Source organism: Andrographis paniculata, unplaced genomic scaffold, assembly GCF_009805555.1.
Source record: "Andrographis paniculata isolate CXL003 unplaced genomic scaffold, ASM980555v1 Contig75END, whole genome shotgun sequence".
NCBI classification, from domain to species: domain Eukaryota; kingdom Viridiplantae; phylum Streptophyta; class Magnoliopsida; order Lamiales; family Acanthaceae; genus Andrographis; species Andrographis paniculata.
The window spans coordinates 1123241-1142217 of NW_026137612.1; the positions used below are offsets into that span (position 1 = coordinate 1123241).

General features: G+C 36.4%; 2 protein-coding genes across 3 annotated transcripts; one reads left to right on the forward strand and one right to left on the reverse strand.

Annotated features, from left to right (window-relative positions):
• The first annotated feature begins 3486 nt into the window (after positions 1–3486).
• LOC127266282 (40S ribosomal protein S30) lies at positions 3487–4804 on the forward strand. 2 transcript variants are annotated; one of them, XM_051296473.1, is made up of 4 exons: positions 3487–3578; positions 3658–3795; positions 4197–4269; positions 4502–4804. In XM_051296473.1, the coding sequence occupies exons 1-3, from the start codon at positions 3575–3577 to the stop codon at positions 4241–4243; spliced, it is 189 nt and encodes a 62-aa protein (XP_051152430.1). In that variant the 5' UTR covers positions 3487–3574; the 3' UTR covers positions 4244–4269; positions 4502–4804. The 2 variants fall into 2 exon arrangements, with proteins under 2 accessions (XP_051152430.1, XP_051152429.1); XM_051296472.1 differs by lacking the exon at positions 4502–4804 and having other exon boundaries at positions 4197–4459.
• Positions 4805–5200: 396 nt separating this feature from the next.
• LOC127266278 (leucine-rich repeat receptor protein kinase MSP1-like) lies at positions 5201–9698 on the reverse strand. The gene has a single exon (XM_051296468.1). It carries the CDS (start codon positions 9335–9337, stop codon positions 5576–5578), a length of 3762 nt encoding a protein of 1253 aa, XP_051152425.1. The 5' UTR covers positions 9338–9698; the 3' UTR covers positions 5201–5575.
• Positions 9699–18977: the final 9279 nt, after the last annotated feature.

The window sequence follows — 18977 nt, forward strand, 5'->3', positions numbered from 1 at the left end:
ATAAATAAATAAATAAAATATCAATTTAAAATAAATAAATAAAATAATTTCAAATTTCATTTTAATTTATATATAAATAAAAAAATTTCAAATTAATAATAATTTTAATTTAATTTTAAATAATCCTAAATAAAATATTATAGTGAATGAATATAATGATATTAAAATTCAAAGTGCTACTCCAGTTGTGGATGGACCAAAAAAATCAAAATCAAATTCAAATCAAGCATAAAAGCAAACCACGGGTTGCCGCTGCCGTCCTCCACGCTCTATTTTATTCACTTTTTCCCACATAAAAAAGAGATCACTGACGACGCTACACTCACCCCAATCGCGTGCCGACGACTGCCCTCTTTGATCACCGGCGCTGCCTGCCCTCCTTGAAAAAAATATATTTTTATTTTAAGTTTGTATTGGATTATATTGGATTAAGTTTGTGGGATTAAATTTATGTTTATGTTGGATTAAATTTGTATATAATCATTTTTGTTTTATTTTTCTTTTATTTAGAAATGATGATTTTTGTTTATTTTAATAAAAAAAATAAAGCAAATGAGCTTAATCGAACTTGTTCGAGCCTTGTCAAGCCAAACATGAATACGAGTTCAAAACAGTAACATTTTTAAACGAGTTGAGCCCAAACACCGTAAATGAGCTCGAAAGCTTAACGAACAAGCCCGAGCCTTGTTCGTTAAGCTTAACGAACGAACACGAAGACTCAAATTAGACTCTGCTCGGCTCGTTAATAACTCTACATTACAGAGTATTTTTTCCAAATAGAGAAAATGAAAACCGCTTACCGTACATGCTGCGGTGCATGGTGGAGCTATCTTCATCGGCGTTGAGGCAAAGGTAAATTTTGGAAATCCTAACTATGTTAGTTATCTAGATTATAGATCGATGTATCCATGTTAGCCTAGTGTAGAGATAATTGGGAGAGAAAACAATGTATTGTATTTCACCTTGAATGAATGAATTACACAGAAAATAAATACGGATACTTTGTACAATTGCTTCCACTACTAACAACCTAACAAACAATCTAACAAACTAACATAACCAAGCTCAAAGTAGAGAAGAGAAAATGGCCTTAAGAGACTAAACTAAAGTACAAAAGAAATTATATAAAACCAATCGCAAATATGAACTTACTATGTTCCTTTGGTAGATTTAATGGATGTCTTCCTTTCTCCATCATCATTTCTTTTAATATCTTGACACGCTCATCTCTTACCAAGAGCAGCTATGTTGAGCTTGGTGCGAAAATCCTTGAACAAAGGTCCTGGAAGCGCTTTGGTAAAGGTGTTAGTGATGGGATGTAATGAGAATTTCATTAATAAATAGATTGGTAAAAAGTTAATTAGAGACTCAATTGAGAGTGAATGTGTGATTTAATTCTAGTGACAAATTTTATTATATTTCTAAATAGTGGTAATAAATTTGTGGATTAATAAATTTTTTGTTATAAAAAACTATGTATAAGTTTAACGAACAATAATAAAAAAAAAATTGACGTAATTTTAAGGGGGACATGGGGAGTATAAGATTAGTTCTGACTTGTTTTAAGATAGCTATTCCTTTCCGATGCTTCTGGTCTTATGTCTTGTCATAAAATGATATAAAACGACATCTATTTTTGCCCAAATTATTACTTCCACGAACAGTATCCCAAGCCGTACTGAATCATTCTGGAAGGAGCTCGATTATGTCAAGAACTTGTTGAAAAACAGACAAGAGCTGAAGGTTGAGGATGCTGGGATTGCTGCTCTATTTGGGCTCGAGAGCTTTGTGTGGTTATGTGCTGGTGAAATTGTGAGGAGGGAATATACATTCACCGGCTATTATCCCTGAAGCCGAATGGTAAAAGTATTGCAGGTGAATTGATTCAGTCACGTTGAGAGAGATGGTTCTAATTGCACATTTCTGTGCTAGGTTTTGTTTTCCCCGAGTGAAAGCCTCTTTTAAGTTTTGAGGTATTTTATCTCCTCATCAAGAAAAATCGTGTATATGGCCTAGTTTCCAAGGTAAAATCTCGATTAAAAATTGGTTGGACCTGCTGCAGGTGAGACGCAATCGGGATCGTCTTCTATCTCCACGTGGCTATCTCTTCCCTTCTTCCCCAAACCTTGCACCTTCGTTGCCGACCTACTACCGGTGGCCTGCCATCTCCATCCTAAGTTGTCTGCCACCATAACAAGGTTGTTCCTTCTCTTCTTTCACGCAAATATTCAAATTTCTTTCCTTAATCTACAAAAACCTCAATAATCTGAGAACGCCATCTGCAACAACAAAAATGTGGACATTTGACGAATCGAGTCTCTCCTTTAGGGAAAATATTGCATAGAGACTCATTTGCGTATGTGGCTTCGGTGGAAATGAACCATCACGATGGATTCCTGACTAGAACAAGATTTGAGAGGATTTTCGGAGAAATTTTCTCTATTCGTACAATAATATAATTTTTTTAAGAAAAATAATGGCGTAAAAAAAGAGCCATTATATAACATATATTTCTCATTCGTCGATCTTCTGCAATCAAACTTGACATGTCATTCTTTCATATAAAGAGCCATTGCTCTTACTCTAAGTAGTTCTATGGTAACTAGTTTACTCCAACTCATTAGGAGGATGTTACGATTCGGACGGAATATTATATTTGTCATTAATTTTTTTTTTAGAGTTATTGTTTATGGCCTTATACACAACCAATTTAAAAATTTTGATACTATTTTATATTTTAAAATTTTATATTAAATATATATTTTTTACAAAATATTATATTAAATATTAATTTTTAGTATTTTTAAATATTATTTATTTATTATTATTATTACTCCCTCTATTTATAACTATGTATTAATTTATTTTTTTAATATTGAATTTTAAATATTAATATTATATATTTAGTATAAATTAAAATAAAAAATAAAAATATATTTATTAGTGTTCTATAATGCAAATGTAACAATATTTGTATAAAATATGATCTCTAGAGCATTCACTTATCTTATGATCCGATTAACATATTATATAAATATAAATATAATGATATTTTTTAATATTAAATATAATAGAGATATTATTACCTTGTTAAATAAAGGATGACCTATTTTATTTACTTATTTATTTGACTAAACGGGTGTGTTTGTTTGGGGGTTTGTATTTTGAGTTGAGATTTGAATAGTAAAAATTTTGAATTTGAATAGTTGTATGATGTGATATAAATATGTGTTGATGTGATGTTTTGAATGTAAAATTGATTTTTAGTATAATATAAAAAATAAAAAATAAGTGTTTGATTTGATGTTTTAGTGGGAGAAAAAATTGGATGAATAGTATAAATTCAATCCATTCCCCCAAACAAACACACCTCTCGCTTGTTCCAAAATTTTGTATTGGGCCTATGATATGAACCCAATAAAATTATGTAATGTGAATGGCCCAATAAATGGCCCATTGGAAAGCTATATATAATATTCTGAAAATCCCAACCCTAAGGATTCCCCGTCGCCGTTAAGTCGTTCGTTCCAGTGGTCGATCGATTGCATCGTGGTTCGAAGAAGTTTAATCAATCATGGGTAAGTTTTCATCTCGATTCTTGTTAAATGATTGTTCAATCTGACTATTTATTGTTAATCTGCTGGAAAAACGTTGCAGGTAAGGTTCATGGATCATTGGCGCGCGCGGGGAAGGTGAGAGGTCAGACGCCGAAGGTCGCGAAGCAGGATAAGAAGAAGAAGCCTCGTGGCCGTGCGCACAAGCGGATGCAATACAATCGACGTTTTGTCACAGCTGGTAAACTCGATTTTCTTTTACTTTTAGTTTCGAGTATGAATTTTTCATTGAAATCGTTATTTATGACAATAACTTCTTCTTTCTTCAATTCAATGGCGGTTGAACAAATTACTTCACGATTACATTAAAGCACAGCTGTGCCTAAAACAGCAGTTAAAGCAGATTTGGATTTCCATTTTTGCCTCAGAACCTTCAGTTGATTATTTTGCTCCATAAAAAAAACACAAAGTGAACACGTTGGGCTAAATCATTGCAGATGTTTTTTTATTTTGAAAATGAATACATGAATTTTTGACTATCAGAGGCTTATAGATTGTTAAGGGTAGGATTTACAAATTGCTCAGCTGAGGTAGTTGAATTACTGCAAATTGCTAGTTAGTAATGGTTTTTTCTGTGTGCAGTTGTTGGCTTTGGGAAGAAGAGAGGGCCGAATTCATCTGAGAAGTAAACCTGAGGAATTGAGAGCTCTTACAGGTGAACTAATTTTTGGGACCGGAATTTATCTATGTTTATTATGCTACTACATAGGTTATCGATTTGAGATTGATGCTGTTTCTTTGAAGCCCTAGACTATTTGAGTACTTTTCCTCGTCATATATCCACTTAAGTTGAACGGATTTGGTCTTTTGTTATTATGAGTTAAGAAAGTCATTTGTTCGAAATAGACTCTGAATATCATACGTTATCCGTCATGTTTTTTTCAAAGGTTGTCTTGCATTCTACGCCGGTGTGATAATTTCTTGTACTAGCTATTTTTGGGATCGGGCCATTTGCTAGCTCGATGATATGCGAATGTTCGAGACAGGAAGTCTTAGCATTCGGGAAATCTTGTCTCTCGGGATCTTGTGTTGACTTATAAAATTTAGTATTGTGGAATGATTATACTCCTTCTGTCCGCAAAGTATGCTTTTTGAGTTGGATATGAGTTTGGAGAAACTAATTTGATATTTTGATTCATTGTGACGAATGTAGCTGTGTTTTGTGAAGCAATGTGGGTATGTTTTGTGAAGCAATGTGGGTATGTTTTGTGAAGTTATACTACGAGTTAACTATGTGAGAGAATTTTGGTTATAAATTGATAGTATATATTTCTATTTTTTATGATTATAAAAGACAGTAACAAAAAGTATACCCTCATAATTTCCTAGTTTTGGATGAAGTATTTTTTGAAAAACAAATAAAAAAGAAAATTAAGTATATATTCGGCGGTCATCGGAAGGAATATATAGAGCTGTTAAACGAATTGAGCCGTTCGTGAACCGGCTCGATTAAAGCTCGTTCGCGAACGTTAACGAGCTGAGCCGAATAACATAAATAGACTCGTTTGGTTAACGAACGAGCTTGAGTTTTATTTGTTAACGTTCGTTTAAATATATTATTATATATACATATAAAATTATAATTTATAAATAAATAAATTATTAATTTAAAATATATAAATAAAATAATTTTAAATTTTCTTTATAATTTATATATAAATTAAAAAAAATAAGATAACGAGCTCTCGAACGAGCTTAATCGAGCCGAACATGAACACGGGCTCAAATAATAAAAATTCTTAACGAGCCGAGCTCGAACATTACGAACAAACTCGAAAGCTTAACGAACGAGCCAAGCTTAACGAACGAGCCCGAGCCTTGTTCACGAACGTTAACGAACGATTAAAATTCCACTCGACTCGGATCGTTAACGGCTTTAAGAATATACGAATTTCAATGTATAAGCAGCATAGTTGTCATTTTGGATAGTCTTAAAATATTAATCTAACCTCGGACACCATTCAGTAGCTATCAATGGCAGCTCCCATTTTGGCCTTCTTCAACAAACGAACAACCTCCAGCATCGTCGGCCTCATCAACGGCTCGTCCGCCGTGCACAGCCTTGCTACCGCCAGCACCGCCACCATCTGCTCCTTCCACGGCCGCAGCCCCGAAAACGATGGCTCCACCACCTCCTCCTCCCGCCCACCCGCCGCCATCCACCTCACCCACCCCACAAGGTTCCCGCCTTCCCCATCCGCCTGCCCGACCGGAGCTCGCCCCGTCACCAGCTCCAACATCACCACCCCAAAGCTATACACATCTCCCTTCGTAGTCGCCACCATCGCCTGCCCGTACTCCGGCGGTATGTATCCGAAAGTCCCCGCCAACATCGTCGACACGTGGCTCTCATATGCACTTATAATCCGCGCGAGCCCGAAGTCCGACACCCGTGGCTCGAACATTTTATCCAACAATATGTTGCTTGATTTTATGTCGCGGTGGATGATGTGCGGGATGAACCCGTGGTGCAAGAACGCGAGCCCCCGGGCCGACCCCAAGCAAATTTTGAACCGCGTAGGCCAATCGAGCGTCACCAATACGTCGTCCCGGTGCCTCAGCCAAAAGTCGAGGCTACCGTTCTCCATGTACTCGTAGATCAAGAACCGTTCGTCTCTATAAACGCAATATCCGAGCAACGGCGCTAAGTTCCGGTGCTTCACCTTTCCAATCGTCTCCATCTCGGCTGTGAATTCGCGCTCGCCGTGCAATTGGCCTCTATTGAGCCTCTTGACAGCAACGGTCCTTCGATCCGATAGGAATGCTCGGTACACGGTGCCGAAACCACCGTCGCCGATTATGTAGCCGGGGCTGAAATTCTCGGTTGCGGTTAAGATTTCGTTGGGATTGATTCTCAACAACGCGCGCTCGAATGTTGCGATGTTGATGCTTGGGGGCTCTTTCGCTTTCTTCAAAACTCCGTCACTCGGAGTGTACTCTGGCGATGCAAAAAGTTTATCCTTAGCGCCGTCGAGCAGTAGCATATCACGTTTTTGAATCTTTTGTTTCAAAAACACGACAAGACACGCTACGATGACGATACTGGCTCCAGTAGCAATGCTAACTATCAAAGCGCGATTTCGAATCGTGCCGGCAGGATAATTCCACGGCCTAAGAGATGTACCGTGTTTGCAAAGCTTACCGTCGTCGCAAGACGATGGAAACTGCCCTAAGAAGTTGTTTCCGGAGAAATTCGAATATACGAGCCCTTGCAACAAGCAAATCGAACATGGAAACAAACTTCCGAAGTCATTTCCCGACAGATCAAGATACGTTAGCGCCGGGAGGTCAGACAACGATACCGGTAAACTCCCGGAGAACTTGTTATTGTGAAGGTCCAAAGTAGAAAGCGATACAAGGTCGGAGATCGAGCGATCAAGCGCGCCGGAGATCCGGTTATTGCTAGCGTTCAACACTAAAAGAGGGCTACTTTTGAACCCGACAACGAAAGATCCCGACAGCGCATTCGAACTCACGTCCAGGTATGTCAAACTCTTGACGCGAAACAACGATCGCGGCACCGGCCCCATTAACTCATTGAATGAAAGATCGATCTTTGCCAAAGTCGACGAAAATTTGTCCGGAATTGAGCCCATTAGTCGATTGTGTGCGAGAACGAGGCCTTGAAGATTTGCCATCGAAAATAATGACGCAACAATGGAACCCGATAGCGCATTGTACGACAAGTCGAGTAGCGTCAGATTAGAAAGTAGAGATATCTCCTCAGGAATAGTCCCGTCGAGCTTGTTCCCTTGCAATAATATTTCTTGCACGACATTGCAGTAGCTAATCGTCGCCGGAATTGGGCCTTCCAACTCGTTGTATGAGAGATCGAGCATGCCGTAATGCTGCACAAACTCGGAGTCCGGCAAAGGCGCCATCCGAAAACCAGAGCAAATCTCCGACGGAATTGGACCGGTAATTAGGTTGTTCGAAAGAACCAAATTGTCGAGCGAATTCAACTTCGATATCGATCCCGGAATTCGACCCGTCAACCGGTTCTCGCCCAAGTCCAACGACACGAGGCTCGTGCAGTCGAAGAGCTCGAGAGGGATATAGCTGGTAAGCTTGTTGCCGCGCAACGATAGATTCGTTAGATTCCGAAGTTTCCCGATTGTCGCCGGGATTCTTCCTTCGAACATATTGTTATTTATTTGCAATCTAGCGAGCGTCGAAAGATTTCCAATCGCATCGGGCAATTGGCCGTCGAACATATTGTCGTTCAACGAGATTCCCATTAAAGTTTTCGACTCCCATAGACGATCAGGAATTCTGCCGGAGAACTTGTTGTTCGACACCTCCAAATTCACGAGACGAAGATCGCTGAGATAGCTCGGCAGCTCGCCGGAGAGATTGTTTTCTGACAAGACCAAACTAGTAAGGTTGTGGCAATCCTCGAATACTCCGTGCAATCCTCCCGAAAAGTTGTTGTGTGACAAGAGCAGAGTCGATAAGGACTTGGCGTTGCATATACCGGGAGGCAGATCGCCGGAAAGCTGGTTGTCGCCAATGTCGAAAGTGGACAATGCCGGTAGATTAAGCGGCGGCAATTTTCCGGCAAAATGGTTTTGCGAAAAGCCGATGGACTTCACTCGTTTCCAATTCGAAATCCAGGCAGGGATCGAGCCTGACAAGCGATTCGAGCTTAGGAGAATCGTGTTGATCGAGTTTAATCCTGCGAGGCTGTCTGGCAATGGACCTGTTAACGAATTGTAGCACAAATCGAGTAGCCGGAGATTCGTGCAGTTACCAAGCTCCGGCGGTATTCCTCCATTGATGCCGGAGCTTGAAGCTACAAAATAAGCTAGATTCACCATTCTTCCCATGCTTGAAGGTAATTCTCCGGAAAATTCGTTCTCTGCGAGATTTAAATTCGATAAGTTCGTCAACATCGTGATCTCTTCTGGTATTTTTCCGGTGAGTCGGCAGTTTTGGAGATCGAGTATTTCCAGATCCTTCAAATTGCCGATGGTTGATGGTATGGCGCCGGTGAATGGGTTCCAAGCGAGATCGAGAATTTTGATAGCAGTTAGGTTTCCGATTTCGGCGAAAGTTCCTCTGCTGAATTTGTTGTAGCTAGCGGAAATGTACATAAGATTCGACAGATTTCCGATCGCCGCCGGAAAACCGCCGGAGAAGAAGTTGTCGTGGAGGTCAAGCGATTCGATTTTCTGCAACTTTCCGATCGCTTCCGGAAGACTTCCGTAGAACGAATTTGAACAGATTGAAAGCTCTTTTATCTCCGTCAGATTTCCGATCGCCGCCGGCAGGAATCCTGATAGGTTGTTGTGATCGAGGATAAGCTGTCTAAGCCGCCGGAGATTTCCGATCGCCGGATTCAGGCTCCCCGATAAGCGGTTATAGCTCAGGTCGACAACTTCCAACTCCTTCAATTCCCAAAGCGCCGGAATTATTTCTCCGGCGAATGCGCAGCGGCTGAGATTGAGAACTCTAAGCGATTTAAATTCTCCGATCACCGTCGGGAACGGGAGGCTCCGCCGCGAATCCGAGCACGGAAAAACTATCTCCGTCACGGCGAAGCCGTTGCATTTAATTCCTTTCAAATTACAAGGATCAGCCTGTGGATCAAATTGATATACGACATCTCTAAGAGCTTCAATTGATCTCCGGTCGTCGTCGGCAGCGAGCGGCGGGTGAACGGAACAGACAGCGGCGATGGCGAGGAGAAGAAGGTACGGCCAGTTGAATATTGGAAACGCCATTTTTGAAATCTGAGGAGCTTCAGATGCAAAAGGAAAGACACAGTAAGCGGAGTATTGCTGATTTTAATGGCGGTGGTGTGGAAAGCGTGAAGGGGGAGGGAGAAGCTGCGATCGACGGTTGATATGTTTCGGAATCTGAAGGCCATGATGAGGATGGACGGCGGAGATGCTTCCCGGAATTCCTCTGCTTTACTGCTGGAAGCAGACATGGAAGGTTTGTATTTTGCTTGGAGGGGAAGAAGGCGGTTTCTTATAGATCTGGAGTTCTAGTCCTGGACTTTTTGTGTTTTCCTTGGTCCGTAACGAACTTAGACTTGGATTTGTTCGTATTATTTTTAGTATCTATTGAAGTATTGTATGATTATTGCTATGGATTATGCTGTATTATCATCTTCAAACATACTATACAATATTTTCTATCTTAATATTTAAATTAATTATATTTTATTATATTATATCATTCAAATAAAAAAATTAAATATACATTTTTCTTTCAGTCATCACATAATTTGCAATTATTCTCCACAATTTTGTATTAATTCGGATGATGGCAATTACTTTGTAGGGTGCTAATTTAAATTAATTCAATCGCGGTCAAATTAGATTGTAAAGTTATTATTTACTGGTCAGCTTTGACTTTTGAATAAAGCTAGAACGAAATATATATATATAAAGGTCCCTAAATATATATAAATACTATTTTTTTTTATAATAAAATATTTTTTAACATTTTTAAGTAAAAAATAGTATTAAAACTTTTGTGGGTTTTTTTATTAAATTTGGTATTATAATAATGTTTAATAAAATATTTTATAAAAAAAAATATATATTTTTTAAAAAACGTAAAATTCATATTGTAAAATATAAAAAAAATTAATTAAAGATAATTTGAACTCAAACACCACTAAACTACGGGAAATCGAAGGCTAGGCGCGGACAACTACTGCTAAGAGAGTGTAGGTCATCTCATAGCCTTGCCCTTTTAACCTCTGTCAATTGCTTTGAATTTCTTTTGAATCGATTTATTATTTATAAAAATATATTTTTAATTATAGTTATTTATTATTTCTAAAATATATTACTTGTCCCGCTCTAAGGGTCTTATTTATTTTTTATCGTATTGATTTTTGAATATTAATTATTATATCAAAACGTAGTACATATTTACAAAAAAATATTACAAAAATACTTGGATAAACTGTTTTTTTTAGTCCCGTAACTAAACCCCCTTATCATTTTAGTCTCATAAGTGGAGCATGTCGCAAACTAGTCCCATAAGTGAAGAATTTTTGCTGTTTTAGTCCTCCGGCGCCGGAGACGCCCGCGTGGCTCGCCGGAGGTGACGTGTCCGCCAGGTCAACGACACCGGGCGGGCACGTGGATTTTTTTATTTTTTATTTTTATTTTTCTAATTTTTTAAAAACTTATTTTTAATTTTGTTGGGACTGGGTCAACTCAAATCAAAGACTCGCTCATCCGCAGGTCACGAGGGCGAGCCCACCACTACAACCAATGCCACCCAGTCCACTTCATCATCTAACCAGGCTCTGATACACTGTTGGGACTGGGTCAACTCAACACTAGTATGATACCAATGCCACCCAGTCCACTTCATCATCTAACCAGGCTCTGATACACTGTTGGGACTGGGTCAACTCAACACTAGTATGATATTGTCCGCTTTGGACTGAGCCTGCACGGATTTGTTTTTGGATATCCTCCAAAAGGACTCATACTAGTGGAGTTCACTTGGAACTTACAAGGTGTCGAATTTTCTTCGCAACTTCCGATGTGGGATTTGGGTTTGCACCAACAAATTTATTTGTAATTTTATTTGTATTTTTTTATTTTTTTTATTGGTCCAATAAAAAAAATATTTAAAAATATTTAAAAAAATGAAAAAAAATAATAATAAATCCACGTGTCCGCCAGGTGTCGCTGAACTGGCGGGATACCTGGCGGACACGTCACCTCCGGCGAGCCACGCGGGCGTCCCCGGCGCCGGAGGACTAAATAACGAAATTTTTTTCACTTATGGGACTAGTTTGCGACAGCTCCACTTACGGGACTAAAATGATAAGGGGGTCCAGTTACGGTACTAAAAAAACAGTTTATCCAAAATACTTTCATTAGGGTCTTGTAATACTAATATAATGACATTTTTACAAAAAATTATACAAATATAAAAAAAAATTTTATGTTAAGTACAATGATGCAAAACGTATTTTTTAGAGAGGGATGGAGGGAATATTTTTTATAAAATTCTTTTTAAACCATTTTTTTTAATTTCTTTTTTCAAAAAATATATTTTTCAAAATACTTTTTAAAATACCATTCGTATTATTATGAAAAAAATTCATATATTACACTTTTAAACTAATATAATCAATTCATATCAAAATCCTCAAAATTAAACCAAATTTACAAAATCTAAAGGAACATATATATTCAAATTCAAACTCAATATCAACGGACTCTTTCAAAAGAAATCCACAACATCTTTTTGTATTTACACATATCAACTAAATTATACATATATAACATAAATATATAACGAATCTATTTTTAGTAAGAGTAATTAAGTAAATTTGTATTTTTTAATTTATTCTGATATAGACTAATATGTTTTTGCCTATTCTAGTAGTTATATATGCTAGTCTTTTAGTAATATTTTGCTAATATACCTTTTTAGTATTTTATATAAGGATTTACTAATCGATTTAGTAGATATTACTTAATAATTTATTTAATTTTGATAATTTAATTTTTTAGAAATTTAAATAAAATAATCATTTGGGCCGAAGTTAACGTATTTAACATATTTTTTTTCTTTGTTTACATATTATTTATATTATAATGAACATATTTTACTACACAATAAACACATTGTACAATTAGTATATTATTACATTTAAAAAAATATATTTATAGTTTAACACATTTATATTTAGAGATTCAACACTTATATTATAATGACCATATTTTACCACACGGTAAACACATTGCAAAACTAACATATTGATAGCACATTTGTAATTTAGCACATATTTATATTTATATAGCAAATATTTACATTATAATGAGCATATTTTACCACACAGCAAGCACATTGTAAAATTAACCTATTATTATATTTAAAATTGCATATTTATATTTTAGCATATACTTATATTTAAAGAGCAAACGCCTACATTATACTGCACACATATCAGCACACAGAAAGCACATTGTAATATTAACATATTATTATATTTAAAAATAGCACAATTTTATTTTAGTACATACTTATATTTAAATAGCAAACACTTGATTTGTAAATTGGGAAAAAAAGTGTAAATTTACAATCATACATTTGTTATTAATTTCAACCCTTGAATTAATTATTAATCCAACGGATTAGGGCTAATCAGCACCATATTAATTAATCTTAATCAACATACTAGCGGAAGCGTAATCAGATTGTTTTTAAAATTTTGGCTCTATTCATGATTATTTTATCAGTGTTTAGTATAACAAGATTCATTATCTTTAAGCGATTACATCTAATATAAAATAATTATAAAAAAAATTAATAATTAGGTAGTACTTTGGAATAATAAAATTTGAAATTTATTAATAATTTATCTATACAAATACAATTCAAATTTATTTTAAAATATCATATTAATCTACATAATTTTCAATTATTTAATTTTCTTTAATTTTTTATATTAAATTTCTATATTTAAATTTCTCTATAATTTTATGTTCAATTTTTCAAATATTAGTAATCCCACAAATTTGTATAATCTTAATATTTTAAAATTATTATAAAAATTATAACATTATCATAATTTATACACGGTGTGTTTTTTTTTTTTTGTGAGCTTAGAAAAAACTAATTTGAGTTTGAATTATATTTGAATTTTAAGATGATTTTGAATTTTTATATATATTTAAGTTTGTATGTTTTGTGAGGTAATAGAGTAAAACGCAAAAAAAAAAAAAAAAAAAAAAAGGAGAAAGAAAGAAAGAAATCCCGAACGAAAACTCACTTATTGAATCAAACAAACTTGCCTATTAAAATAGTCATAAATCATGGAACAAATAACTAAAGATTAAGAAACACTAAAAAGATTTATTAAGTATAAAAGAATCACATAAAACTAGGGATATTATTTAATAATACAACTACTAATTATTAACTTAGTCATAACATCTCTTCGTGTAAACTGAATGCTGAAAGCTTTTAGTTTTTGCTGCTTGCTGCACACATTCCTAGTAAAGCTCGAAATTTCAAAGAGTCATCTACCTTGAGAGGCTCTGTCATCACTTCAGTTAGTTGTTGCACAATGTTGCAATGAGCAAGTTTCACTACCAGTTTGAATGAGCTCAGGAGAAAATGAAAGTGCACATCAATGTGCTTGCTACGATCATGCATTACTGGATTTTTTGATAATTTGATAGCTGAGCTACTATCACAAAAAATGACAATGGTTTCATCATGTTTTCCATCCAGCTTCCTCAAGACTCTCTTCAACCATATAGCTTGACATACGAATAAGGTCGCAACAATGAATTCAGTTTCAGTAGTTGACAAAATTACCATAAACTATTTTTAGATGACCAAGATACGACTCAAGAGCATAGGGAAAAATATATATATATCCTGACGTACTTCTTTGATCATCCAAATCTACAACATAATCACTATCCTTGTAGGCATCAAGTTCATTATTTCCTCCATGCTTGTAAAAATTACTGAGCTCAAAAGTTCTTTTAAGATACCTGAAAACTCTTTTTTCCAATTGTAGATGCAATTCTATTGAATTTTCCACGTACCGGATGAGAAGACGTAAAACAAACACTATATCTGGCCGAGTTTATGTAATATACATTAGACATGCCACAATTCGTTGGAAATAAGTTTTTATCGACTCTAACTCCTCTTTGTCTTTTGTTGGCTTGAAACTAGGGATAATGAGATTTTGAATTTAATTGCTTTGATCTATGTTGAATCTCTTTAAAACTTCCATGACATATATTTTTTTTGGAAAATAAAAATTCCATCTGGCCTTTGTATGACTTCAAGTCCTAGAAAATATCTAATTTTGCCAAGATTAGTCATGTTGAACTATTTCTTCAAGGACTTCTTGATATTTTTGAACATTATTTCATCAATTCCAGTAAATAAAATATCATCAACATAAACACTTACAATAAATAATCTGTCACCATTGTTTTCTTTGATGAAGAGGGTATGCTCATAATCATATTTTTCGAACTCTTGTCTTACGAAATAGGCTTCTATACAGTTGTTCCATGCACGAGGAGCTTGTTTAAGCCTTTAAAGCGCATTTTTTTGTTAACTTGTACACCATTCGTTCTTTTCCTTTCTTTATGTAACCATAAGGCTGCTTAACATACACATCTTCATTCAACTTACTGTGTAAAAACAAAGATTTCACATCAAGTTGATAGACAATCCATCCCCTTTGTGCTGCAAAAGCAATTACCAATCGAACTGTTTCCATGCGCGCCAAAGGGGCAAATACTTCAGTATAGCCTATGCCATATTGTTGCGCATAGCCCTTTACTACAAGACGCGCCTTATACTTGTCTACTTCACCATTTTCTTTCAAATTAGTTTTGTACACCCATTTTACTTCAAAATTTTTGGCTCATACATAAACATAGCGAACTGAATTTCATCAACATCTTACAATCGTTCGCCAATCTCACAATCTCTCATCCAAGGTAGTGGTTTTCTATCTCGTGCACCATCTAAGTAAGAACTTGCTTCGCTACCAAAAATCTGTTACTGTGCTGATGATGTTTCAGTATCATTTTCTTGGTATTTTTTGAGATTCCTACCTTTTATCAGCATCACATTATAGATCACAGACAATATTCTTTTCATATGTTGCATCCCATGTCCATCTTGCATTCTCGTAAAAAATGAAATCTCTTATAAGGATGATCCGTTTTGAAATTGGATCATAAAGCTTGTAAGATTTTGATTACTCACTAACCCCAAGTACAACACATTATATACTTTTATCATCAAGCTTGACTCTTGTTTTGTCAGGCACATAAACTTGAGCAACACAACAAAAAACTTGAAAATGAGCAACAAGAGGCTTTACTCCACTCCAAACTTCTTCAGGTGTCATATTCTTCACCACCAGAGTTGGACTACGATTCAAGATATGAACTGCCCAATTCACCGCCTCTTGTCAAAAAGATTTTGGAATTTTTTTTTTTTTTTTTTTTCTGATAGCATACTACGAACTAGGTTCATTATAGTTCAATTTTTGTGCTCAGCGACCCCATTATGTTGTGGAGTATAAGAGGTCATTAGCTGTCTCTGTATCCCTTGCTTATTACAAAAATTTTTGATTTCTTGTGATGTAAATTCTCTACCACGATCTGTGCGTTAACCTTTAATAGACAAAGATGTTTTCTTTTCTATACTGGTCTTAAAATTTTTGAAAATAGCAAAGGCTTCGGATTTTTCAAATAAAAATTAGACCTATGTTTTTTTGTTGTAATCATCAGTAATAGTGAGCAAATATCATTTTTTGCTAGAAGAGAGTGGATAAATCAGCCCGCATATATCAGAGTGAACGAGTTGAAGAATTTGTAAGGCTCTCCAACTACTTTTGTTTGGAAAAGGATCCCGCTGCTACTTTTCGACGAGACAGTCTTTGCATAGCTTTGAAGGATGAGTAATCTTTAGCAAGCCATTCACCATCTTCTTTTGCTCCAAAGTTTGTAAACCCTATAAGCTTAGTTCCCATACCTACAATGCCACAACTGTGCCAAGTTCTATGTAATTGTGCTAAAGAAAGCAGTCTCAATCGGACAACTTGTAGCATCAAATGTGTACATCCAATTTAAAGACATTTTTATCTCCATGATCAAGCCCCACTTTTGATGATATACTCTGCATTGTTCACACTGAAATAAAATGACAACCCTTTTTTCTTATAGTTGCCCAACACTTAATAAATTGTTATGTTTAAGTGCGGCACATAATACACCCCTGTGATGATATGAATAATGTCATGCACTCGCAGTCTTACATTGCCTTTCCCAGTGATAGCCAAACTAGATCCATTGCCAAGCTTTGCATTATCCTTGTAAACTCCATCAAAATCCATAAAGTATTCAATATTTCCATATATGATTGTTGCACCCAGAGTCAAGGAACCAAGTGTCATTTTTTTATGGATGAATCATATTCCTCATTCAACATCAGTAACATATCATCTTGGGTTTATGCATAATTGGACTCCTTCCTCGGGCACTCCCATGGAAAATATCCCAACTTATGACAATTGAAAAATTCCACCGTAGATCTGTCAACAGATGGCTTGCCATGTCCTATTCCTCGTCCTTTAAAGCTCTACCCGTCTCTGCCTCGTCCACAAAATTGATCACCATACGATATTTTCAAGGCCTGTGCTTCTTTAACCAAAGCGTCAGCATTCATACGTTGCTCATGTACAAGTAGATTGCTTTGTAGTTCATCAAGAGTTAAAGTCCTCATATGTTTAGACTCTTTAAATGACCACACCACATAATTAAACTTACGAGTCGTTGTTCTCAATATCTTAAAGAATACTTTTTATTTTTCTTGTTCTCACCATTCGAGTTCATATTGTTAGAAATGGTGAGAGTTCGCCTAAAATACTCATTAACATATCCACTTTCTTTCATCTCCAGTAGCTCAAATTCCCTTCGAAGAGCCTAAAATTGCACATATTTAACTCGTGTTGTACTTTGGAATTTTTGCTTTATTGAATCCTAAATACTTTTGGATGTGTCCTTGTTGAAGATCGTTTCAAGGATTGAACAATCTAAAGCCTATAGATACTTCTTTGCCTTCAAATCATTAAGCTTTTGATCTTCCAAGGCTTTATCTTTACTGCTACAAAAATATCTTTCATCACTAATTCTCAGTACACTTTTGAATGTAGAAAGTTTTCCATTAGCATTGCCCAACGATCATAGTTTCCATAAAATTTAGGAATTGATGATTGGACAAATGAGCTTTCTGCTGATTTTTTTTTTCAAATATCTAGCTCTGATACCAAATGTGGGGTAAGAGAATAAAACACATACAAGAAAATTAGAAAAAAAACTCACCTATTGAATTGAATGAACTTGGCTATTAAAATATCCATACATCATAGAAAAAAAAACTAAAGATTAGGAAACACTGATAAGACTTATTCAAGCATAAAAGAATCCCATAAAACTAGGGATATTATTTAACAACACGAATAGTAATTACTGACTCTGTCATAACATGATTGGTTTGGATTTTGGAAATTTTGATGTGTATTGATTTAATAGGTAATAATTGTGTTAGGTGTAAAAGTGTAATATAGTAAATTTTTATAAATAAAAATAATCTTTATGGTGGTGGTCGATTGGCTCTCAAAGTATGTCGAGTTCATCCCGGCGCCAAATGAGTGTGCGGCGGAGGTGACAGCAAAAATCTTCATAGAACACGTCATTAAGTATTGGGGGCTACCGACAAGTATCGTGAGTGATCGGGACTCGAGATTCACTGAGCGATTTGGATGGAGTTGTTACGTTTGTTGGGGTCGGAGTTGAAAATGTCCACAACCATGCACCCGCAAACAGATGGCCAAACGGAGCGAGTCAATCAATTCTTGGAGGTGTACCTAAGGCATTACGTGACGGTAAACCAACTAGATTGGGCTAAACTACTCGATATGGCACAATTTTTTTTTTAAGTTGCAGAAAACAAGAGTATCTGGAAGAGCCCGTTCGAGATTGTACTTGGTTTATAATCTTCGACTCTGAAGGACTTGGTGGGGACATAAAAAGGACCGAGCCCACCGGTATTCTACTTTGCCAATGGTCGGCAAGATCGGGCGGAGGCGGCGCGGCTATATTTGGAGAAGTCCCAAAGGCGGATGAAAAAATGGGCAGACCGGAAGCGAGTGTTCCGAGAATTCAAGGAGGAGACTTAGTGTTGGTGAAACTCTACCAACACGAGCGTGTGCAAGGCGTGCACAAGGGGTTGATGAGGCGTTACGAAGGCCCGTTCCCAATCATGAAGAAAATAGGAGATGTGGCGTACAAGGTGGAGCTACCCAAGGGTTTATCCCAACTTCACCCGGTATTCCATGTTAGCATTCTCAAACCCTACTATATGGATGACCGAGACCCAGGTCGGAATGTATCGAAAAAAGCACCTGGAATGCGGACGGCATACGACAAATTGGCCGATGAGATATTGGCGGATCGACTAGTACGCCATAAGAACCGTCCACCTTCGACGGAATACTTGGTAAGATGGCGGGGATTGCCCGAGGCTGAGACGAGTTGAGAGCTGGCGGAGAAACTTTGGCAATTCAAGGACTTAGTGCCTGAGTTTGAGGTATTGAGGACAATGCTTTCATCAAGTGGGAAAGAATGTCCCAGACCGAGTCTGTGACCGACGGTGACCGAGAATAAGCCAAAACCCAGAGGCACACTTAGAAGAATCCGGAACCTTGTGGAACATTGTATATAAAATTAGAACTTGTTTTTTAATGAGGTAGTTGAGGGTTGGTTGTTGGTTGATGGTAGATGGTAGATGATTGTTGGGAGATAGTGGCTAATCATAGTCGTTGGATCGATT

Coding starts and splice junctions, on each gene's coding strand:
- LOC127266282 (XM_051296473.1), top strand. Junction 3,796..4,196: donor TCGACGTTTTGTCACAGCTG/GTAAACTCGATT, acceptor TTCTGTGTGCAG/TTGTTGGCTTTGGGAAGAAG.
- LOC127266278 (XM_051296468.1), bottom strand. CDS start 9,337: ATGGCGTTTCCAATATTCAACTGGCCGTACCTTCTTCTCCTCGCCATC.